The 25,399-nt window shown below is 41.7% G+C and overlaps 2 protein-coding genes across 3 annotated transcripts in view; one reads left to right on the forward strand and one right to left on the reverse strand.

Annotated features, from left to right (window-relative positions):
- The window catches only part of LOC146009673 (protein-glutamine gamma-glutamyltransferase E-like), a 30,378-nt gene extending 21,452 nt beyond the window's left edge, over positions 1–8,926 (forward strand). The window contains exons 9-13 of the mRNA XM_083150130.1: positions 1,774–2,016; positions 2,867–3,190; positions 4,104–4,261; positions 5,305–5,438; positions 8,654–8,926. Of these exons, the coding sequence (XP_083006256.1) occupies positions 1,774–2,016; positions 2,867–3,190; positions 4,104–4,261; positions 5,305–5,438; positions 8,654–8,798 (1,004 nt within the window). The 3' untranslated portion in view covers positions 8,799–8,926. The remainder of the gene's footprint in view (positions 1–1,773; positions 2,017–2,866; positions 3,191–4,103; positions 4,262–5,304; positions 5,439–8,653) is intronic.
- A 6,854-nt stretch (positions 8,927–15,780) lies between these two features.
- FBF1 (Fas binding factor 1) overlaps positions 15,781–25,399 on the reverse strand; it is a 33,387-nt gene continuing 23,768 nt past the window's right edge. For both annotated transcript variants that reach the window (XM_083147932.1, XM_083147934.1), the window contains exons 21-29: positions 25,151–25,290; positions 24,632–24,750; positions 24,281–24,403; positions 22,537–22,722; positions 21,930–22,106; positions 19,356–19,493; positions 19,023–19,167; positions 16,107–16,225; positions 15,781–16,016 (exon numbers count right to left, since the gene is read on the reverse strand). In XM_083147932.1, the coding sequence (XP_083004058.1) occupies positions 15,936–16,016; positions 16,107–16,225; positions 19,023–19,167; positions 19,356–19,493; positions 21,930–22,106; positions 22,537–22,722; positions 24,281–24,403; positions 24,632–24,750; positions 25,151–25,290 (1,228 nt within the window). In that variant the 3' untranslated portion in view covers positions 15,781–15,935. The remainder of the gene's footprint in view (positions 16,017–16,106; positions 16,226–19,022; positions 19,168–19,355; positions 19,494–21,929; positions 22,107–22,536; positions 22,723–24,280; positions 24,404–24,631; positions 24,751–25,150; positions 25,291–25,399) is intronic.

Consider the following 25,399-nt stretch of genomic DNA (forward strand, 5'->3'; position numbering starts at 1 on the left):
TAAAAGATTGGAAGATTTACCCCAAGCGCCCGGGTTATATAGGCTTTTGCAACCCCTCTTCTATGACACCTTGTAGCAAGAACAATAGCTGCTGAATCCTAGAGCTAAGGATTATTCTCTACCTAAGAAGTGAGTTGTTCTAACAATGAGAAAGTGACGGAGGTAGGGCACTGTTTGGATCATAGGCTCAGCTGGCCATGTGAGCATGGCTGCTGAGATGTGGTAGGACTTAGAGATCACATGACAGATTCCAATAAGTCAGTACCCATGCAGCTGGACTATTTCTTTACATCTGATAATGCACAGCTCAGGCATGTTGCAGAGTGCCAGTGGATGTAAGGTGCACAGGGAGACAGCACAGATAAACATGGTAACTAAGACACATTGGGTGAGATTTAATAGGATGAGACTTTCAGAAAGTGAGAGATTTGGTGAGAAATCTCCAGTTTTTTTTAAAGCGGCAATCATTTACACTGCAAAATCAAACTGGTTTTGCAGTGTAAATGATTGCCGCTTTAAAAAAACTAGAGATTTCTTCCAAAATCTCTCACTTTCTGAATATCTCATCCTATTAAATCTCACCCTTAGGGTGAAATTTAATAGGATGAGAGATTCAGAAAGTGAGAGATTTGGTAAAAAATCTAAAAAAAAAAATAAAGCGGCAATCATTTACACTTCAAAATCAAACTGGTTTTGCAGTGTAAATGATTGCCGCTTTAAAAAAAAAACCTGGAGATTTTTTTCCCAAATCTCTCACTTTCTGAATCTCTTAGTTTTACAATTAGTTTTGATTTTTCACATTTTTTATTAAAAAAAAATATATATATACAAAATGTACTACAAGCTTTGTAATTTATCACCTACTGTAAATGCAATAGTAAGGCATCCAGAAACAGACAGCAGAAATCACGCGTGTTTATGCTATGAGTAGCAGCAGCCATCGTGTGGCTAACGAGTTAATCTGAAATGCAATAGACATGCCAGAAAAAGCAGTGCATTGCTTCTACAATGTAAAAGGTAAAATTTAACAACTTTCTTGAATTTTTGATGAAGAAAAATTGCATTTGAGAAACTCAAACTGTCAACCATGTTTAAGACTGTTCAACATTAATGGAATCGCTGCAGACAGGTTCAAGGTTATTCCATTGACTACATTCAAACATAAATGGGAACATTTCAATTGTTTGGCAAGAGATATACAAGATGTAATTTATTGCACATGCTATTGTATAAGAAGGTTGGGATTTCTGATTTATTGCATTTTCCAGTAAAGCTTAGAAAATAGACCTTACTGTAAAGTCTAATTGGATGATATAGGTTGGGTCACCTTTCCTTAGTTACATGCGGAACAGTTTTAAGAAATATCCTTCATGGTTTCTATACATAGAAGGTGATTCAGGTTGGCTCGCAAAACACATTTGGTTTGCTAATGGACAAAACCATGTGCACTGCAGGTGGGGCAGATGTAACATGTGCAGATAGATTTGGGTGTTATTTTGTTTCTGTCAAGGGTAACTACTGGCTGCTTTATTTTTACAATGGAGTACAGCTATCAGTTTGAAATACACACCCTACCCAAGTCTAACTCTCTTTGCACATGTTACATCAGCCCCACCTGTAGTGCACATGGTTTTGTCCATTAGCAAACCAAATGTGCTCTGCGAGCCAACATGAATTACCTCCATAATATGTAAGGACAGATGCAAGATAAGTCTGGTCTCCTTCCATTGCATATCTATGCTATTTATATATACTTTGGTCTCTGTGCAATAGGTTCATACCGTCTGGGACCATGCTCTGTAAAGGCTGTTAAAGAGGGAGATGTGGACCTACAGTATGATGTACCTTTTGTGTTCGCTGAACTGAATGCTGACAGAGTAGACTGGTTGGAGTATTCTGATGGGTCAATAAGAAAAATTCGATCAAACACCAACTCAGTCGGAAAATTAACCAGCACCAAAGCGGTTGGTTCCAATGCCCGCGCAGATGTAACCAATAATTATAAATATGCTGAAGGTAAATAGCATTTCATTTTTCTTTGAAATATGTTTTCTTAGCTGATAAGTGAAATAGCCAATCAATCAAAACAACATAAAGGCAGCTTGTAACTGCTACAAATTTGTAAAAGAAGTTTTAATTTGGAACGGACATACATAAAATTGATGTGATTGACCTGGTAAACTGATAATGCACATGGTCAGCTCTACTGTTAGGTGGCTGCCCAGAGTGTCGAGATTACAGTGGTGACTATAAAATGTAGAAAGCTTTGCCTCCCTTAAATGGTTATCGCACGTGGGGGGGGGGGGGGGGGAGCATTAGCCTGGGAAGTGGCTGAAGTTTTGTCTAGGATGCCAAGAAACCTTGCACCGGGACTGCAAACTTATTGTATAATTTTACTAAAATGTCCCTTTTAGGTCTGTCTGTTGTCTTAATTAATATACTGTATGGTTTCCCATCTTGTAGTATGTGAAATCCAATGTTTTTACATACAGGGGAAGTATAACATTTTAAGACAAGCGTACACTGTGCTTGTATAACGGAAATTAAACCTCCAAAGCTCTCATCTTAAATAACATCTACAGTACTTGCATTGGGGCAGACTTTTATTTACAAATATATATATTTTTTTAAATAAAATCATTTTGAATAGGTTTAAATGCATGTTCTTCACCTTATTCACACCAAAAAAAGGTCTGAATTTTATTATCCTTTTTTAAAAATTCCCAGTGGTCAAAAAGTTGTTGAGATTTGGTAAATCTTTGAAATTGGTAAATAAAATTTGTAAGCAAACTGTAACCATACAGCGTTTTTATACCTTTCTCTTATAACAAGGAACTCATTTGTAATATATTTCAAATATTTTCAGGCACCGCCAAGGAAAGGGAGATATTTAGGAAGGCTCAGAGGAAACTGCAAAGCTCTTCTTACATGGGAAATGCAAGACGGGCTGTTGCATTTGCAGCCAATGACACAGAACCAGTACCAAAACCGGATTTCAATGGCACTTTCATACAAACCAGTGAGACCCAGGTTGGCCAGGATGTCACAGTAGCCCTCACACTGAAAAACACAAGTGCCAATAACATGTCCCTACAGATCAAAATCGCTGCAACTGCCATTGTATATACCAATGCCATAGTTAAAGACATCCTGACCAAAGCCCTTTCTGTTACTCTGTGTCCAAATGAAGGTATGTTTCCTGAAATCACATATCTCTTATTACTTTGGAACTAAACCTTTTGGTATACAGTATATTGTAGAGAAGTGCTCACTGGATGCCTGTTATTTATGTTAGTGTAACTTGGTTACACAAGTGGCTTATTCCACTGTCCTTAACTGAAGTCTGTAACATTGAATTTAACAATGGAGTAAATAAAAAAATATAAATAAAAACATGAACATCAACTTTTAGTTACTTGTATTGATATGTATATGATGGATTCTGTAGATGAATTACTGACCCAGCAGAATAAATGACAGTAGCTCACTTGTAGATTACTTAAAGACTGGACTTGAAAACCACTGATCCAGACCACGGGAAAAGCATTTGTCAGCTGTTGTATCCAGCAGTGAAAACACTGGAGAAGTTGACCCATAGCTCCCAATAAGCTTCTAACTATTATTATATAAAAGATACTTGATAAATGCTGCTACAATGATGACTGGGTGCTATGGGAAACTTCCGCTCTCTTTTCAAAGGACAGACACATCAACCCCTTAGTTTTGGCAGTGAGGCAGCTCATGTTATTGTCCGTTCTAGTACAGGCGTATACCTGTGGTTCTCTAGCTGTTGTGAAACTACGAGTTCCAGCATGCCGTGCCACAGTTTTATCACTCCCTAATAGCAAAAATGTGGCAATGCATGCTGGGACTTGTAGTTTCACAACAGCTGGAGAGCCACTGGTTGCCTCAGCCTGTCCTAGTGCCAAGCAAACATTTGTTATGTCAGTAGGTGCATATGCATATCAAGTTTTCTTATTTTATAGAATTCATCATGATGGAACCACTACATAAGTTTTAATTAATTCATTCATTCATTTATTAATTCAATGTCTAAATACCAAAAGCTGAACTTAGAACAAACTATTGATGTTTTGTTACAGAGAAAAACATACCACTTACCATAGCATATGCGGAGTATGAAAATGCCATAACCACAGACAATATGATCAAACTTGTGGCGGTGTGTGAGGATGATAAAGGAGGTAAACTGCTAGTGGATACAGTCATTACACTGAAGAGCCCACCCATCATGATAAAGGTAGGATTATATAATAACCCTGAAGCACCACAGAAAATATGAAATGCTCACATAAATCTTGACCGTGTATGTAAGTAATGAAAAAATATATATAAAAAAACCACAAAGAATGATTTATTCTCCCTATATAATCTAATATTATTTAAAGTCAACATGGTATTCGGATGACTGACAGACAATGTCTAGCTTGAAAGTTAATAGGTCAACACCTTATAGTCCACAAGGTCAAAATGTCAACACAAGCCAAAGGCCGGTATGGCTATTGTCAACACATGAAAAGAAAGACAGTTTTGTTTTTTAAACTTTCATACTTAAATCAGAGGGGTCAGTTTGTTAATGGGTTTTGTATGTAAAATATTTTAGATGTAATTCAGCAAAATTTCGACAACCAAAATACTATAGTTAACAATAGAGGGGAACAGCAGTATAGGTACGTTCTGCCAGGAAAAGGATTCGGAGAGCTGCATTCAAATTATATTGTAAGGTTAAAAGTCTGGTAGGGGAAACCACAAGAAGGGAGCATGACGAGCAAATAGGGGATATTCTTAAGAAGCTTGGAGGAGCACTGGAGTTGACAGTTGTTTTTATGTAACATTTATTTCCGAAGAGGAGTAATTACTTTATTCTTGATGGAAGTATACAGTACCAGTGGCGAGAGAGGAATTACAGATGTTAGTTAAGACTGGGATGGGCACAAAAGACAGTAATCAACTAATTTGTGAGAGGACTTGTCAAAATTGTCTTTGAACTAGGAAGGCAGACATTGGCCAGTGTCTGGGGTAAAGAGCCTAATAGAATAGATAAAATATTGAAAATATGTTTGTTAACATTAATTGCTTTTAGCTAGGTATGGTCGATCGCAGAGAAATGTGTCTTCCACCAGTGATGTTCTGCTCTGTATAAAGGATCATTGGTGTGCTATGGGGAAATGTGCTCCATGTAGGGAGGAAATATTAGCTAGATGCACTTTATCAATGACAGTTGCAAGGTTTTTCTTAAAATATATTAAAATATGTATACATTAAACACCTTTTCCTTATCAGATCACAGAACAAGCCCATGTAAATAAGCCTCTTCATCTAGAGATTATGTTCACCAATCCCATTGCAGAGGACGTTGATAACAGTGTTCTGACAGTAGAGGGCAGTGGGCTGGTAAAGCAGCAGATACAGATTGAGTAAGTGTCAAAGTGATATTGTTATTTCATTTGTAATAGGATGTCTTTGCTGGCTCATAGGTACTGTTCTGTATAGAGCTTATACATTAAATTGTTCATCCTTAATTTTATTAAATGATATGTTAAAATTATAACATATTCAGAGTTATATTAGGACATATTTTGGTTCCCATTCCCAGAATGTAAATACATATTATCCCCTAGATGATACAAAATATCCCCCTCTTTCAAACACAATTTTAAAAACTCACATTAATTGGAAATACAAATACAGGGGTGCCGGATGACTCATCAACAGTCAGGATTCTGGTGGTCTTTTTTCAGACAGTTATAATCCCGACTTACACAGGCTAATTTCCTCTTGTGGGGATCCACAACCCCACAGCCCTGCAAGGGGCTTGAATGAGCTCAACCCTCCTGTCAGGCTCTGACAGTCAGGATTCCGATGCCGGATAAAAGTCTGTTGGAATCCCGACTGTCGGTAAGTTATACCATACCCAAATACAGAACACTGCAACACACTGGACACCATGGGCCTCATGTAGAGTAGGACGTATATTGTGTCTGGTCTGGAAATATGTGGAAATATTTTGAGGAAAATAACAAAAAAGTACTTCCATGGGTATGCTGCTATTATCAAATTCAAAAATTACAGTAGAAATATTTCTCATGGAACAGATCAAATGGCAATGACTAATAAGTGATCTGGATAGATTGCTACAACCATATGATATAGCCACAATGCTAATGATTACACTACTATTAGCTGGAGTGCTCAGTACATTAATCAGAAGCTTCTAGCTAGTGCAGCTTATATACTTATAGCAGGACTCCAGTACTTCTAATGAGAGACCAGCAGCAGTGTTCTCTACCACCTTGTACCAACCACACTGTAAAACCAGTGATGTCATGGAAGAGGACTTGGCTGCTGGCCAAATATATTGTAGATCTAGCCAAATGCTCTGGGTGGAACTAAAGCAGATGTACTGGCAATAGGGAGCTGTTCCAGGCACCCTGCTAGCCAGATGAAAGAGCTGTGGGGCAGGAGCAGGGGCAGTGCTGTCCCCCAGTCCTGTACACTAGATGACCACACTGTGCTCACTGATCTTGCCCTATGGCCCAGGACACATGTATCTGGGAAGCATCCGTCACTTTCGGTACCATCTTCAGAGAGATTGCCTGCGGGAACATTTATCATCCTTAGTTGCCGTTAGAACCCCAGTTGCAACAATGGATCTGTTTGGATTATTCTGCTCCTTTTGGTCAGACTCAGAAGTGTAAAAATTTGCGAGACAGATGATTTTTGGATGAATTGTTCTGACACCCGGCAGCAAATACAGAACTTAATTATTGGGAGGGGGGCTGACAATTAGCATAATGGATACATTCCCTAATGAGCTACTGGGATACATGAGAAGATGTCATCACAAAACGATTACCTAAAATGTATTAAAATGCATAGACCCACTGCACTGTACAGTATATATCTCGGGTGCATGTGGTAACCCCAGAATCTCTGCACTCACCATATATGTTCTAGACACTGCAAATCCAAATTATGTAATGGTTAGGGTCATTTCCCTGGTGGCCTTGCTAGATAACTTAGGGAGTATTCAATCCAGGATTTCGACTGTCTAAATCTTGGGCCATTTTCGCCTGATCCTACAGTAACTCGACAGTCGCAATTCAATGTTCTGACTGTCAGAAAGTCTGTGGATCAGTGAAAACGTCCACAGATTATCGAAAAATGTCCGTGAATTCAACAATCCACGTCACTTGGACAAAACCGATCCAACTTTTAACAAAAGTCGGATCTGACAGCCTTCAATGCAGTAACGATAGCATTGAATTAGTGAGTGTCAATATTTCCCCTGTTGGGAAATAAGGGCACAGATTGAATACCGTACTTCGTGGTAAAACTTCTCGGTACTTGCGTAGTTTCACGGCGCCAGCATGGCGCCGTGCGTCTGAGTCCCCTTGCGTCTGAGTCCCCTCGCTTCGCTCGCCCACACTGCGGGATCGGTGGCTCGCTATGCTAACTAAAATAAACTCCATGCCAACGTGGATAGTTGGGGTATGAACTACCCACGTTGGCATGGAGTTAAGTTACTTTATTTTAGATAGTTTGGCGAGCGTACAACCCGGAAGTAGCACGGCGCCATGAAACTACACAAGAACCAACTTCTCTTCTACAAAGTACTGCAGAGTTACATTTCCCCCAGTCAGTGATAAATTACCAAAAAATAGCCTTAAAACATGGGCTATTACAACACACAATGTAAATGCTGGTAGATCTGGTGTGCCACGTATACCACTGTTCTACCAAAAACCCAGGTCTGACCCAGGTTTCTGGAAAAGGGGGGTTATGCAGAGTTAATCGCCAATTTGAAAATTCACAATCTTTTAGATTATCGAATGACTGTTCATGTGTACAGCTCATAGCGCATATGCATGACCCAAAATAGCAAAATAATCTAATCCCAAATTGACTGACAGAAAGTTGTCATTGGGGATGGACCCCTGCCTTTTTCTGGGAATGTCCAAAAACACAAGCGGGCCGTTTGAAAGAAGGGTCTGTGACATTAGTGCTGACCCCAATCAGCCCGTCTTGTGGAAGGGTCAGAATTACATTTCCAGAGACTGGAAAAATAATTTGATGGTTGGTGTATTGTATAAGGATGTATGACAGTATAGCAAATAGCTTTATTTTCGCAAATCAATCACATATTTGCATCTGGGCAGTGGCAAACAACTTTGCAGATGAGCGATCAGGTCTGAATCAGGGTCAAGGTTCAAACTCAATTCAGGCCCTATTTACACCTTGGAACCAGGTTATTCTGGGGTCATCCAACTCTGATCTGGCCTGAATGTCAAGTACAGACACTTCCTTGAGGCAGACCTCTGCACACACAGACAGTCAGGAGCTTTTAAGCATAACCTGAGTTAGATAACCCAGGCTGAATGTTTACTGTGCACCATTACCTGGGTCCCGGGTCACATGACTTGGGTTATTATTCAAAGACCATTTTACACCAAACTGTGACCTGGGTAGATCAGACAATAACACAGATTATTGCGGCAGTGGAAAAAGGGTATGAGTACTGCATTTTTTGGTGTTTAGCTCAACCTTAAGTGTATAGTGCAATTTTGAATTTTACTTACTGCATGAGTACTGACCACAACTGCTCAAAGAAAATCATTCTCTTTATTTACAGTGTGCCCTCACTTAAAAAGAATGAAAAATCGGTGACCAAGTTAGACATCACCCCTTACCGAACTGGCCAAAGGTGTCTTGTGGTGGACATGTCATCCAATAAGTTCTCTGATGTTAAGGGATCATTATGTATTAATGTTATCTGAACGTATTCTGTTACTTTACTGGGAAAAGCATTACAGCATTCTGCACAATTCTGAATTCTAAATCTAGTCTGATGGGAATAATTAGCAGGGACTTTTAGAACAATGATAAAAGGATGCCAAAATGTCTTTATTGGAGAAGCTTATGACTGTGTGATACTGCTTGGGGAAAAATATATATATACATGCTTGGGATGATGCTGAGTTGGCCACAATTGTCTACACCTTCAGTTTAATAAAGTGAAAAAAAATCTTGTGTCTTTATCTTGTGTACAAAAGTAATTTATAAAACAGGATGCAGTATACCGCTGCTGGCTTCCAGCCTTCCATATAAACTACCAGCTCCAGATCGACAAAAAGACCAGGATGTTGACGCTGGAACACTGATAGTCGGTAAAATCCCTGACAGTGAGTATGTGGGGCGGGTTGATGGTGTGGGGTTAAGTTTAGGCACTAGTTTGGAGACTTAGGGTTACGCAGCAGGGACAGAAAGTTAGGTGTAGTCATTTAGAAGTGGGGTTTAGGGTTAGGCTGCATGGTTGGAGGTTAGGTTTAGGCAGCTTGGTGCAGGGGATAGGATTAGGCACTAGCAGGAAGGGCTAAGGTCTAGCTGCAGGGGTGGGGGGGTTTTAGGCTGCTAGAAGGGAGGGATAGGGGTGGCAAGGGGAGGGTAAGCTTACCTGAGCGCTGTCGGGATTCCCTCCTTCGGGATGCCAGTGTCAGTATTCTGACAGCCGGTCATACATATGTATACACCCACACATACAAATAATAGATATACAAGCAAAAAAAACTTAAGTGGAATCAGTGAAATCAGAAACAGCCAATTACAAACACACAAATGTTTCTTCTATAAGCCACAGAAGTGACATTTCCAGCCCGATGAATGTGTAAAGGGCAGTAAACATCAGGTAAAGACACTGCTCTGTCTGGGATGCTCTGCTATTCTCCTTCCTTTGAAAAGCTGGAAATTGCAAAGTGTTTTAAATGTATCATAATCTATCCTACACTTGCAAGAAATGTATGTATTTGGTTGGGTCCAAGTCTACCAATCACAGTTGGTACACCAACTTGACATAAGACAAAGGTCCTGGCCACTCCAATAAGAATCCCAGATAATTTGCCATCCCTCTATAAAGTTCTCACCCAAATCCATCCAGCAGAAGTCTCTGAACATGCTCCCAATGCCTATGGTGTGCCCGGCTTACATCTGTCTGTGTTCGGCTCCTGGAAACCAGATTTTTTTTCTTAAACCCCATGTCCTCTCCCCCCTCTATGTCATCCATATCTTGCTTTCCCGACCCACTTTGTGTAGTGACTGGACCCCTTTCTGGTCCCCCGGGACATCCACGGGGGTCTTATTGGCTGTGGATCTAATCTGAATCCAATCAAGCCACCTTACTTTGGTTTAGGCCAAATCGATCAAACAGTGTCTGAATGCATAATGAAAAACAGACAGACAAATAACAAATATGTAAGAGATCATGGCTATGCTCCTGCTCCTCCCACCATATAAAACTTATACCCCTTTTACACCAAAAACCCTGGTCGGACCCTGGTCTTTGAACACTGGAGTTTCCAGGATCTGACCCTGCTTTATACCCCATTTACACAGCACTTCGACCTGGGTCGGACCAGGGTCTGCACCATTTACACTGAACCTGGGTCATCCCTGCTATTTCTTCTAGATGCCATTAAAAATGGCCATCAACAGCTCATTTTGGGGCTACAACCCCTTTTTCAAGTATATCAAACCCCCAGACAGTACAGTTTTACCCTCAGAGTATAATAACCAAGCCCCAGGCAGTATTACCTCTAGAGTATAATGCCCCAAGACAGGTCAGGACAACCTAAGGGCAGAAGCCATCAGGCAGTACAGTATAACCCCCAGACTATAAATACCCCAAGCCCCCCAGCAGGAGAGTGTGTGACAGACATATATAGAGAGTGGGTGACAATGAGCTTCCAGCTGCCTACACTGGGTAGAATGGAGGGAGGTCATGTAGTGGGGGGGGGCTCCCCTCTCCTCTGCAGCCAGCGCCACACACAGAGCCAGTGACCCCTCCGGTCATGCCTGTGACCAGCATAGGTCACATGAAGCCGCTGACCCCCCGGACTACCCCTCCTCTCTCTCTGTCTGTCCCGGCTATTCTACCGAGGAGGGGAGAGGACTCGGAGGAAAGAGGGCGGTGCTGGGAGTTGTAGTCTCCCCAGGCCTTCCAGTTCTTATAGCAGCGGCACATATGATACGGAGACTACAATTCCCAGCGTGCTGTGCGGCTACCGCGCACTCCGCACTTGTCTATGCTGCTGCCCTGGTGAAGGGGAAAACAAGAGGAGGAGGCTTCGGAAGGACATAGCTGCCACTGCAACAGAGTGGCCGTGCATCAACTAATCAGCCAAGTTCCCATCCGCCGCTCAGGTACTACCTGCTTCAACCCGTGCTGCACCATTTACACCGGCCTCTACACGGGTCCTGACCGTGTTCTACCCAGGTCAGGACCTGGGTAGAGGACCCGTGTAAATGGACACGGATACACCCCATTTACACCGCCGATGATCCGGGTCTGACCCGCCGCTGACCCAGATTTTTCGGCGGTGTAAAAGGGGTATAAGTCTGTGGCCTCCTGTTGCCTCCATTCCCCTCCTTGGCATTTCAGGAGGGGAATTTTCAAAATGCGTTCAACTGTTCCTGAGTTTATCACTTACATTCTATTCCTTGTATTCGACTAAACTTGGGCTTAAATGTCATCAGGAGTGTCACCGATCAGCTTAGTAACCCTGAATACTATGAATTTGACACTGTTGCTGATTTTGGACATTTTGTTTTTCACCCTCCCCCCCCCCCCCCCCCCCCCAGAATGTCACTATGCATCTCAGCGACCCCGAAAACTATGGATTCAACACTAATATTGGTCATTTTTGATTATTTATTTTTACATCATCCCATTTAATTCCCCCACCACTAGGGGTGCCATACCCCTACAGTAAATTTTTTCCTGATTGTTACATAGTTACATAGTAAGTAAGGCTGAAAAAAGACTTGCGTCCATCTAGTTCAACCTGGTATAGATATCCATTGCTGATTTGGTAGGTTCTGGCATTTTACAGACAAATTATATTTCTTATTTGTACCCATGGATGTTTTTCTCCAGTAAATGTTTGTCCAACTTTGCCTTGAACGCATTTAATGAGCCAGCCGTTACCACCTCTCTGGGAAGAGAGTTCCAGAGTTTGACTGTTTGACTGTAAAGAAATTCTTTCTACTAGCTGAATGAAATCTTTTTTCTTCTAATCTATACTCATGCCCTCGCGTCCTAGATTCCTTTCTAGTAGAAAATAGGGTGTGTGACAGTTCCTTATATTGGCCCTTGATATACTTGTACATGTTGAGCATGTCCCCCCTTAAACGTCTCTTTTCTAATGTAAATAGTCCCAAATTGCTTAATCTCTCCCCGTAGCTTAAATTCTCCATTCCCCTAATAAGCTTTGTTGCTCGCCTTTGGACTTTTTCTAATTCTATGATGTCCTTTTTATAGTGTGGGGCCCAGAACTGTACTCCGTACTCTAGGTGAGGTCTCACCAATGCTTTATATAGTGGCATAATTACCCTTGAGTCCCTAGTTTCCATTCCCCTCTTAATACATGCCAGAATTTTGTTGGCCTTTTTTGTAGCTACATTACAATGGGCACTACATCCTAGATTGCTGTCTATTTGGACTCCTAGATCCTTTTCAAGTATGGAATTACCCTAGTATTCTCCGCTAAGGTTGTAACTTGCACACTGGTTGTGTCTCCCAAGGTGCATAACCTTACATTTATCTACATTGAACCTCATCTTCCATTTTTTTGCCCACTCATCTAGAATTGCAAGATCATTTTGAAGCATGGTGACATCTTCTGGTGATTTGATGACTTTGCTAAGTTTTGTATCGTCCGCAAAGATGGATACATTGCTGAGTAACCCTATCCCAATATCGTTAATAAAAATGTTAAACAAAATGGGCCCCAAAACCTAACCCTGGGGCACTCCACTTAGTACCGGTATCATATCTGATACGGCACCATTCACAACCACTCTTTGTTCTCTATTACATAGCCAATTCCCTACCCATCTGCAGATATTTTCACCCAATCCTAGGTTCTCCATTTTATTAATCAATCTCTTGTGTGGGACAGTATCAAATGCTTTAGCGAAATCTAGGAACATCACATCTACAGCATTTCCATTATCGAGGATTTTGCTAACCTCTTCATAGAACCCTAGTAGATTAGTTTGGCATGAACGATTTTTCACGAACCCATGTTGGTTAGTACTGAGTAGACGGTGATGATCTAAATATTCCTGGATACCATCCCTTAAAAATCCTTCAAATAGTTTACCCACAATTGATGTTAAACTAACGGGTCTGTAATTAGCGGGATCTTCCTTTTTTGAATTTTGGCACTACCTCTGCTATTCTCCAATCTTTTGGTACTATACCTGAGGATAGTGACTTGCTAAAGATATAATGTAGGGGGGTAGCTAGTTCATCCCTTAATTCCATTAATACCCTCGGATGAATCCCATCTGGCCCTGGTGACTTATTTGTTTTGAGTTTGCTTAGCCTCAGTATTATTTCCTTTGGCGTGAAATCCACAATGAGATCTGGCTTATTTGTCCCGTTTGTGGTAAATGTTCGTTCCACAGTCTGCTCTCCCTTAGTAAATACTGATGAGAAGAACTCATTTAACAGTTTTGCTTTTCCCTTGTCCTCAGTAACACTTTTTCCACTAGTATCAGTTAGTGGGCCTATGTTTTCCTTAATTAAACGTTTACTATTTATGTATTTAAAAAACTTCTTTGGGTTGGTTTTGCTTTCAGTGGCTATGCACTCTTCATATAATATTTTAGCTGCTTTGATTACCCCTTTACAAGTTTTGTTTGATTCTTTGTATTTTGCGAACGCCTCCTCATTCAAGTTATTTTTATAGAATTTAAAGGCTCTGGTTTTATTGTTGATAGCTGACCTTACTTCTTTGTCCAACCATGGTGGCTTTTTTTTGTTGAATTTACCTTTAGTTACTTTAGGAATGTATTCAATACTTAGTGAATCAAGCACCTTTTTTAGAGTATCCCACATTTCCTCTGCATTTTTTCCCTCCATAACCGTTTCCCACCCAATTCCTGTTAGGGCTTCCCTGAATAATTCAAAGTTCGCTTTTCTGAAGTTTAGTATTTTTGCAGATCCTTTTTGATGTAATTTACTGAAGTTGATTTCCAGTGAAACCATATTGTGATCACTATTCCCTAATTGTTCAATTACAAGTCTGTGTTATTTGTTAATACTAAGTCCAAGAGCGCCTCATCGCAAGTTGGAGTTTCTACCGTTTGTGTAATAAACTGGTCTTTAAGTAAGCTTAAGAACCCATTGCTTCTTGCTGATTTACCTGTTTCGTTTTCCCAATCAATGTCGGGTAAATTAAAATCCCCCATAATTAATACCTGACCCTGATTTGATGCTTGTTTGATTTGGTTTAAAAGAAGAGACTCTTCCCTTTCATTTATATTTGGTGGTCTATAGCATACCCCTATTATAAATTTGTTTTTTGGTTTCTTATTATTGTCGGTTATCTCTGCCCACACTGTCTCCGAGTTGTCGTCTTCAAGGTCTGTGCTCATATTTTTCTCACATGATGTTAAGTTATTATTTACATATAGGCACACACCCCCGCCCCTTCTATTTTCCCTGTCTTTCCTGTAGAGTGTATATCCCTCCATGTTCAATGCCCAGTCATGCGACTCATTACACCATGTTTCTGTAATACCAATGATGTCGTAGTCATCCCTACTGATCACCGTTTCAAGCTCCCCGATTTTACTCACTAAGCTTCTTGCATTAGCCAGTAAGCATTTTAATTTATGTTTATTTTTAGATATGGCTCTAATATTGTGATTAGTTTCACCCCAGGACCCATTTGAATTCTTTACTAGCTTCCTCTTTCCCCTCTCCCCTTCAATAGACTCTCTAAAGGCCTCCCCACCATGCACACTGCCTGCCCTCTCCATAGTTCCGGGAATTCTTCCTCTGTCATTCCCTCCTTCCCGTATACTAAGATCATCTGTACCTAAGAACTGTAATGGGGTAACGTGACTGTTACAACATAACATTTTATTACATGACATTCCTGATGCACCCTGAGAGTTACCCCCGATTATACCCTTGTTATGTTCCAGGGCTTTGTCTATGTCTCCGTCCCCCCCCCCCCCCCCCATATCCTTCCCCCATATGATTCCTGATCCCAGTCCGGCTTCTCTCCCTGATGGTCCCATAATGTCTTGCTGCCCCCACCCCCCCGTCGCCTAGTTTAAAATCTCCTCTAACCCTCTAACCATCCTTCCCCCCAGCACCGCAGCCCCCTCCTCGTTCAGGTGCAATCCATCACGGCAAAAAAGATGGCGCCTGACCGAGAAGTCCGCCCAGTGTTCCATGAACACGAATCCCTCTTTCCTACACCAATCCTTAAGCCACACATTTACCTCCCTGATCTCCCTCTGCCTCCCTGAGCTAGCGCGTGGCACTGGTAATATTTCCGAGAAAATTACCCTAGATGTCCTCGCCTTTAATTTCTTACCTAATTCCCTATACTCATTCTTGAGGACATCCCACCTACCATTGACTTTGCCGATGTGCACCAAGACCGCCGGGTTGCTCCCAGCCCCTCCCTTGTAAGTCATATGTGTACCAAATTTGGTGTAAAATGCTCAAGGCATTCCAAAGTTATGCTGGAACATACATCCATACATGGATAGATACTTTCCATACCAGAACTATCTGGGCATCAGTGGCAAAAGTACAAGGAATACAGTAAATTACATGCACTGAGGATTGTAAAAAAAAAAAAAAATGTAAGGAAGTATGATGAAAATGACATCTATTTTCTGCCCTATTGGCCTTAAATATTGAGAATGTTTATGTCTGAAAAGATCACAGGAAACCGGGAATAGTGTACAAAAAGGTTGTTAATAGAAATACAAAATATATAAAATACTAGGCCCACATTTTATGGACAATGGGCCAAAAGCCCACGATATATGGAGGATGGGTAGGAAGCCAGCATATAAACATTTGTCTTTGAGGACAACTTGATTCTTTTTCATTACACAGTGTGGGAGCAGGAAAAGTTACATTTCTTTAAAGCCTCCAAGAAAATCTGTTCATTCTCCAGAAAGTCCTTGTTCTGTTTCAGAAAACAATCACAATTAAAAAAAGAATGACACAATATAATGTATTTTCATCAAACAAATGAGGTTGCAGTAAAGAGCAGTACCTGTTGTGCGGAGAGTTTGAGCAGGGCCAGCTTGGCATGGAAATCAGCCGTTTGAGGACCCCTGTTCTGTTGGCTTTCTGAGTTGGCAAGGGTTGCATTGGGTACAGCTGGGGACAAACCTGAAATGGTTTCATGACATTTATGGCAACATTTATAATTCGATTCTGGACACAATTATATACAAGTAGGAAATCCCCCACAATATTAGTGTCCAATGTATTGCTAAAACAAATTGGTACTTGTGTAGTTTCACAGCACCAATAGATGGCAGTGTTTCAAAGACACAAATGGAAACTAAACATATATACACACACAAAAGTATTTATTTCACAATGAAACAATAAAAATTTTGCAACGGGTTGCTATTTATATCCATATATATTTCACAATAAAATTAAATATAATATCTGTATCTGTATCTGTACTACAGTGGTCTTTAGATTGGCCCTGTTTACTGGCTAATTTGTGAGAAAGCTCACACAACAGTTTATTTTTCTGGGTACAATCACAGATGTGCCCAAACAGATCCTTTACAAACAAGTTGGGAGCAAATTTCCAAAGTCCTGTTATTGCTGGATCTCCAAGGCAGAAATCACCTTAAAGCCATAGACCTGTTTAAGATCATAGGCACAGGTGCATAAAAAAGATGTGTCGCTTAGCTGTGTACTCAGAGTTTGTTATTCCGCATCCCCAAACAAGCTTCCCTTAAGCAGCTTGCATGTAGGACAGTGTTTATTTGTCACCAGTTAGGTATTGTAAATCTTCCCCTTTACACCAAGCTGCAAATCCTGCAGTCACCATGTAGCATCAGTGTAGGGGGGATGCAGGTTATCTACCAGGAGCACCAAGCAATTGATCCACAATTATGTAACCACAAACAGGATACCTCTATCAGGTTTCACCCCATTTCCTGGGAGCTTTTTCAAAGAGTAAAAAAGCTCCTACGAAATGGAACGAAACTGGTTATAGACACCCCTACAATTTGTTTTCCAAATGTGGGTTAATCCTCTCCAAAGTGTTTATTCCCATTGCTTGGTTTCATTTCTTTATGGACAACAAGACTATAGTCACAATGTTCAAAACATCTTCTTTGGGTCTTCATAATGAAAAACAACGCTCCTGTGAAGAACTTTCTGCAGCTACAGTATTAGCGGCTTCCTCGTACACTTCATTCCTAACCCCTTAAGTGGCATGCCCAGAAATCTTCCAAGCTGAACTGCGCTGCTAGTGCAGGCTATCTCTGAAGATTTGCGCCACACCACTTTCTGATTTCCTGGGGACCACAGCACTGATCGCCGCAGCCCAGCACACAGCATAGTACGTTACACACTTAAGCCTGCCCCCTGGGCTCCCATTGGCTAGAGGGCAGGCATAACTGTATATTGCAATATGCCCTGCTGTCCCAAGAACAGCAGGGCGGCTGGAATGAGCGTAATGCTGGGGAACCCTGCTAGTGACCAGCCTAAAAAAAGAAACCTATAAAACGAGCCTCTTTTAGCTACATATGAATTTATCACCATCACATTCCGCTCCTACCTTTGCCTTCATAGCAATGATGAGATTTAGGGCGTTGCCCAAACAGATCCTTTACAAACAAGTTGGGAGCAAATTTCCAAAGTCCTGTTATTGCTATAAAACGAGCCTCTTTTAGCTACATATGAATTTATCACCATCACATTCCGCTCCTACCTTTGCCTTCATAGCAATGATGAGATTTAGGGCGTTGCCTTGGATTACGGTTCATTTTAAAGGCATGTTGTGAATGTTGTGCCATTCAATCCACACCAGAATGTTTTTCCATGTATTCAATAAGGCATCCCCGGTTCTTATAATGTTAGTGTTCACTGCTGTAACACTTTTCATTTCATTTCACACTCTTTTCAAATATTTTACAATTGTGCAAACTGCTGAGTGTGCCAAACCTGGTCTACATGATATCTCAGCCATAGACACACCTTGTTGGCCAAGTTGTATCTGGCATAATATAGCATGTAAAACAAGTGGAATGGGAACTTTTATTCTTGCTACACAAGATGCAGCCCCGAATTAGCAGAATTCCAGAAAATGGGGCATTGCTGTAAAATATGAGATCGTATGGGATGGTTCTGGCATGAGGCTTTGCAGAAAGGTCAGAGATCGCACCTTCACCAGCAGATAGGCCAGGTAGAGAATGACAGTCCCCCCCTTCAATCTCAGAAAGCCGTCACCGCCATGAGCTTTCTAAACACCTTATTAGAATCAGAATCAGCTTTATTGGCCAGGTATACTTGCCTATACTAGGAATTTGCTGTGCAGCAGCCAGGTGGGTAACAAGTAAACAGCATACAGTGTAACCAATAAACAACATAAACAGGTGGGGGAACATGTACAATCATACAGAAAGTTATTCCGAAGGGACACCAAAGAAGGGAACTGTATTGATGTTCAAGAACATTACAAATTTGTATCCCATGCTGTTTATGAAATACTTTAAAGAGGGGAGATTCAATGAAGCGTGAATCCCATTGCACATCATGTACTTTAATACAGCTCACTGCTCGAACCTACGCTATTTTTGTTGTAGAAGACTATTCAGATGAAAAATTCTCTAATCACACTACAGTCAATATGTAGCAGTGTGCATACCAGCATTACACTTAGAAGCATATTAGAATATAATTCATTACACTCTGTGCCTCAGTGAGGGCCTTGATCCCAGTCAATATTTGTTTAACCCACAAAATGGCTGACTAAACTGGTGTGTTCACTTTAACAGTGGCTAGACAAGACTAGGAAGCAAAGAATGCAAACATTATATTAAATATTACTGTAGAATACACACACACACACACACGATAGATAGATAGATAGATAGATAGATAGATAGATAGATAGATAGATAGATAGATAGATAGATAGATAACAAAGCAGTCTCACCATTTAGATTTAGATGAAGGGAGTTTGACAGCGCTGTGCTCTGCTGAGATTCTAGGTGTCTGTCATTGAGCAGCGAATGCATAGTGGGTAGCCCCGACTGAAGTTGGCTCAATTGCCTCCTCTGGTCAGCTATATTTTTACGTGCCTGAGAAATATAACAAGATGATTAGACTGCCAAACAATGGAGGAATGGGAAATAAAAGAAAATAAAAAAATAAATGCATTCAACTGCTTAAATACTGAAATGTCCAGCTTATAATGCAGCTATCTACGGAAAGGAACTTCTCAACTAAATGTTTTACCCTGACACTTTCCTGTATACAAACCCCTCACCTGGTGCATGTGTTCCTCTTGCTGTCTTAACCACTCCAATTGTTGTTGAATGGCTCTTAGCCTATCCAGGTGCTCAGATTCCACCCTCTTTGCCTCAGCCAAAGCCTTTTCACCCTCCTCATGACGCTGTGAGGCAAGCTTGGATATAGAAACATAATACAGGTATAAGTAAAATACATTTGTAGGAAAAGCCTAAAGAGATTATGGATAGTACAGTTTAATCATATGTAAAGAAGGAGAAGTATAGAAGTACAGCATTTGAATTTAGTTCATTTATTTAGACATATTATATATTACATATTATAATTTAACACTGTATTCTTGTATGTTCACCACTTTAAGGGGGATATTCAATCGCCGTCGAGCATCTCCCGTAGGGGAGATGCTCGACGGCCCTATTCAATGCTGTCTTCCCCGACAGCATTGAACAGGGTTTCCTGGCAGAACGAGCCCGACATCTCTAGCTGTCGGGCTCGTTCTGCCGAGAACAGCCGGGAAGTGACGAGCTGCCGGCTGCATCTCATCCCTTCCCGGCCGCAACTCGCGGCCACGCCCCCTTCTCGTAACGCTGCAGGCGGGACATTGAATCCCGCCTGCATGTTCTCGGTCGAGCTGACCGAGAACGGGACTGGGTCACGGCGGGCGAGCAAGCTCGTCTGCCGCGACCCGAAGATTGAATACCCCCCTTAGTATTTGCTTAATGTGACAATTGTCCTCATGCCTATTGTTGAACTAGTTATGCAATCATAATTGCATTATGGGGTATATACAAATGTGTCCACATACATCTAGCCTCCTTTCGCATTGAAAAGCCCTTCTTGTCACACCATGTACTCTGTAGGAGACTCTTTAGTGTTTTTTGCAACTTTCCAATTAAGATTCGCAAAACAGGACAACATGCAGCTTCTGCTGATTAAAATGATATGTAGCATGTCTATATTCAGTGTGTGGAAACTATATCCCATTAACTGCGCTAGTTTACAACGAGGTGTTGATCTTATATATATTCAGTGTTTGACATGTACTTTTAGGGGTCCCTGCTGAACGGGGGTTGGGAAACACTGGAGTACAGCATGTAGCACTCTGTTCTGAACAGACATTCATGAAAATCTTGTGTGTGTAGCAGTGCCACCCCCATGGCATACCTCCCAACATGACCATCTCCAGTAGGGACACAATGCTCTTCTGGACTTCTCTCTGAATGCATGATTGCCATCACCGGAGTTGAAGCACCTTTCTTATTAGATAACCAGTTCAAAACAGGTGATGCCAATCCTACATTGAGAGGGAAGTCCAGGAGCAGAACATTGTGTCTTTCCTGGTGAGAGTCATGTTGGGAGAGCTGGGATGGGGAGATGTTCAGAATCAAGTGTAAGGAGCAGCAGCAAGAGAGTTTGGACTAGTGGACAGTGATTTCATTGACTTTCAATTGTCAATGTAGTTTAAGAGTTTTTTATGATTAGCACTCTTAGATTTGTATTTGCAGGCTGTTTTTACTTCCTTTTTCCAGCATCAAGAACTAAAAAGCTACATGGGAAATTAAGAACTGCAGGACAAATTTTGATGCGGGTTTACCCATTTTATAAAGCATTTGAGGAGGAAAGGTTAAGTGCATGAAACAACGATGACAAAATGGAACTGATCAGTGACGATTTTACGAGGCGTGACAATTGCAGTAAGAGAATGCACACAATGGCCAAGAGTGGTACTGCATTAGTTGTGCTCTCCTCGAACTTTCAGACTTGAGGAAACATCAACGCTCAACCTTACCTTAACATAGGTGCTCGACCTGATCTCTCCTTAATGCTTATTTCACCTGCTTCTATGAGTCATCCGTGATATAGGCAAATCTCTCCCATAAGATTCTCTGCCCAGTGATTACCCAAGTGTGCCTGTGACCCCCCCTTAAGTGCCTTGGTCTTCTCCCTCCCCCGATGCACCTATCATCTCCCTCCCCCGATGCACCTATCATCTCCCTCCCTAATACGTGCCTCTGCATCCTGCTTCATCTGAATCTCCACCCTCCCAATTGTGCCTCTGACCCCTGGCTCCCCATATGCACCCATCTTCACTCCTCCCCATATGAACCACTGCCCCCTCCCCATGAGTGCCTCTGACCCTCCTTTCTCCCAATGTGAACCTTTCATCTCCCATCCCTATATGTACCGCTGCCTCCTGCCTATTCCTCCCATGTGTTCCTGACTCCCTTTCTCAATGTGTTTCACTGACCCCCTCTCACTATCTGTAACTCTGCCTCAGTCACTCACCATCCCTACTGTGCTTTTGTCCCCTTAAGGCTTGTAGCTACTGATCAGAAGAATCATGGAGCTTAATCTAGGACAAAAGGAAACCGAGCAGTAACAATTTTAGTGAAGCTAAAAGAAATAATGGCTCTCTGAATGCAAAGAAGATGAAAAGGTGCATGGTTGGTGTGTGAGAGAATACACAGGTTTTCCCATAGTAAATGAGTATTTGTGGAGTCATCATGCCTCTTTTTGAAGAGCTCTGTATTACCATTATGCGGAGATGGAAAACAAATATAGGTTGTAGTAAATGGTTCTGTGATCTGTGTACCTTGCTCATACTTTCTATTTCCTCAGCTTTCTGGCGCACACGCATGGCAGAAGCACTGACCCGTTCCTTCTCCAGACGTAAATCTTGCCTCTCCTTCTCTAGCACCTCCCTGGCTAAAGCTAGTTGCTCCTCTTTGTTTCGAAGCTCATTAGCCTGTACTTTCAGCTCTGCCTGTTCCTGAAGGAGAGAAACACGTCAAAAGTTAGAAAGTAAATAAATTAAACAAGGTAGTACAGTATGACAAATTCTTTACGTAGCTATAACTTTTTGTCTGTGCACTTGACTCTTCTATTTATTTAGGTGAGTGAATGAGGGAAGGCGCATGAGAAAAATAGGAACAAAGGGATCTCCACAGCAGCCAAAAATGATTTGCCCTTATGGCTGAGGATAGGGATGTGTTTAATCATTTATGAGTCATAGAAGACATACACAAGCTGACTGGGTGCACCATGCATGAAAATCAACTGATCAATTCAATTGGAATATTTTTACATGGGCTTTAAAAGTTTAATTATGCTAAACTGTAAATTTCTGTATTAGTTAATATACAGAGGTTGTCCTATGTTTAGTAACATGTACAATGATGATTTTCATGTTATTCATTAACCTTAGCCAAGCTAATAATGGCTCCTTCTCTCTGGCTCTCCACCATTATTACTCTGCTAATGTCCTTCTCAGCTCGTTCCTTGCTCAATTTCTGCTGGGTGTGAAAATCTGACCACTCAGCAGCAAGTTTCCTTCGTTCCTCAGCACAGCGCGTCATGACCAACTGCTGTTCCTCCAGGAGCGTGCTCTGTCCGTGGAAAAAAATAAAATCAGACGACATGCAATTATTTAATTTTACACAAATTAATGATGTATTTACAATATTAAAACTGTAAAATAAAATCTGTGGTACTTATATGTTAGCCGGGCGCCCAGCTACGCTGACAACGTAGCTTTGGCTACGATGTCAGCATAGCCATTGCTGGGTGCCTGGCTAATAGGTGCTGGCGGGCGAAGGGTAGGTGCGGCAGGGCGGAGATGGCGGCCGCCCTGCTGTTACTTACGGGCAGGGCGGCCGTCCACGACTGTGTGGGCTACAGGGCTGCACGGCGGGGGCTCCGTAATGGCGGCAGAGGGAGGAGATCCCGGCAGCCACTGGGGGAGCATCACATGGTTTCCCTGCTCCCCCAGCGGTATTACACTAATAGCGTAGTAAAGAGCAAGTGTCATGGCGGCCGCGATGTGGGGATCCGAGTCCCGGAGGCGCCAGGGACATGTAGATGGTAAGTATAATGACAAACACACACACACCACCCACTAATACTATCATATGCCCACTATCCACATCATACCCCCAGTGTCCACGTGGGCATGAAGTTAATTTTAGAAAGTGAGGCGAGTGCAGCGAGCCCCGTGAGGGGACATGTATCTGCTTCCGCTCGCCACACTTCAGGCTCGGTGGCTCGCTGTGCTCACCACACTTTCTGAAATTAACTCCACGCCCACGTGGACACTGGGGGTATGATGTGGATAGTGGGCATATGATCCTTTATGTGTTAGCAGTGCTCCAGTTACGTAACTTACATCATTTGCGTAAGTTACGTAGTTTACGTAGCCAGCATAGTGGTGTATTAGAATTCTCAATACACCACTACGCAAACTACGTAACAGGTGCCCAACTAACATAGAAGTACCAAATCTGTTAAAATCTGTTTGTAGCAGAAAGAATGACATTCACCACTGAGCCCTCACCTGGTGACGATAAGGGTCTAGCACCCTGTACTGTTTACAACCCATGCACTTCACCTTTTCTGCCTTGGGTGCTCTGCTCTGGTGCTTCTAGCAGTATCTCTGTGCTGAGATACAGTCCAGAGTGTGCTAGAAGCACTAGAGCAGAGAACGGTACAGGGCGCTAAAATTAAACACTAGAAGTGTATTCAATCTGTAGACATTTAGGGGACATTTATCATTCAATATTTGCAGCTAAATCCCTGAAAACACCAGGTTTTGGGGGTTAGCCGCAAATATTAAGTATCACTAGAATGCAGCATAGGGAAATCACAGCAGGAATCTCCAATCCCTACTGCGATCCCCCCCTGCAACGCCGCTGGCCACATTTCCCATAGGTTTCTATGGGTATACGAAGCTGCAGCGCATCCCTGGACTTATACCATTCTAAGATGGCGGTAGCCCATGGGATACGGATCGCACTGACACCTTTGCACATCCTATTGCAATGAATAGGAAACCAGTGCACTTTCTAAGCTTCAACTCTATTCAGGTGACATTGGTTCCTATTGCCATTTCCATAGATCTATTACATTTTACATGAGTCTAATCATTCAAATTGCAAAATGCTTTCTGACCTTTGCTCTCTCCAGCTCCTCTCTCTCCATAGCCATTTGTTGTGTCATGATTCGCCTTTGCTCCTCAAGGGAACGTTGTAACGACTCCATTTTTGACTGTTCCGCAGAGACCCTCCAATGTTCCTGCCACAAAGAAGAGGGGTTGACACCTGATATACTTTTCCAGATTTATTAAGCCTAGTGAAGTGATAAAGTGTCCAGTGATAAAGTACTAGCCAATCAGCCCCTAACTGTCAAGTTACAGACTGTGTAGTTGATTGGCAGGTATTTTATCATCGGTCACTTAAGGCTTAATAAATCTGCCCCAGAATAACAAAACTAGCATTACACTGGTTAAAATGTTATAGTCACCTGTTCCAGCAGACGGCTCTGTTCATTTAACCGAGTCTCCATGTTCGTTATGATCATTCGCAGGCTGTTCCGTTCCTCCTCCATATCTTTCTGCTGCTGAGTCAGACGTTCCTGCAGCGCTGAAAGTAAAAGCTGCTGGTTATTTTAAATAATTACAAGGCATTGTTTGACAAAAGTGGAACACTGGTTACGCACACACATTGGGCAGGAATATCAGGTAACTGGCCTTAGAAATGTCACCAACTTATTCATAAAAATGATTAATGATTTGACTGTAGTCACTGAATATGCCTGCAACATCTTAGTACTTGGGTGGTAACCACTATTTGCATAGGTAAACAGTTCTTTTTAAGTGGCACCAGTTAAGGAACCAAGTTAAGGTACCAAGTTAGTGATCCAGTTACCTGGCAATCAGACCATATTTTAGGATTGTGGGCAACAAACATTTTATTCTGTATATCATGAAAACACAGAATAGTGTACAGTAAATGTTGATGAGATAGTTGGGCATTTTGATACCTCGAAGCTGTCCCTCTCTTTGCCGTGCCCCAAGTTCTATTTCCTGGCTGGTATTTATCTGGGTGCTCTCTACTCGCACAGAGAGATCGGTTAGCTTGTGAGAGAAAGATTCCATTTGCTCAATGACTCCATTTAGTGACCTAAAAAGCCAAAGAAAGAATGACCAGGATGTAATGGCTACATGCACATGCTATTAATATTATATGATTTTACGGTTTATATTATACGATTTAATTCTCTGCTTTATGA

This window comes from Crinia signifera, chromosome 6, assembly GCF_055691185.1.
Source record: "Crinia signifera chromosome 6, ASM5569118v1, whole genome shotgun sequence".
NCBI classification, from domain to species: Eukaryota; Metazoa; Chordata; class Amphibia; order Anura; family Myobatrachidae; genus Crinia; species Crinia signifera.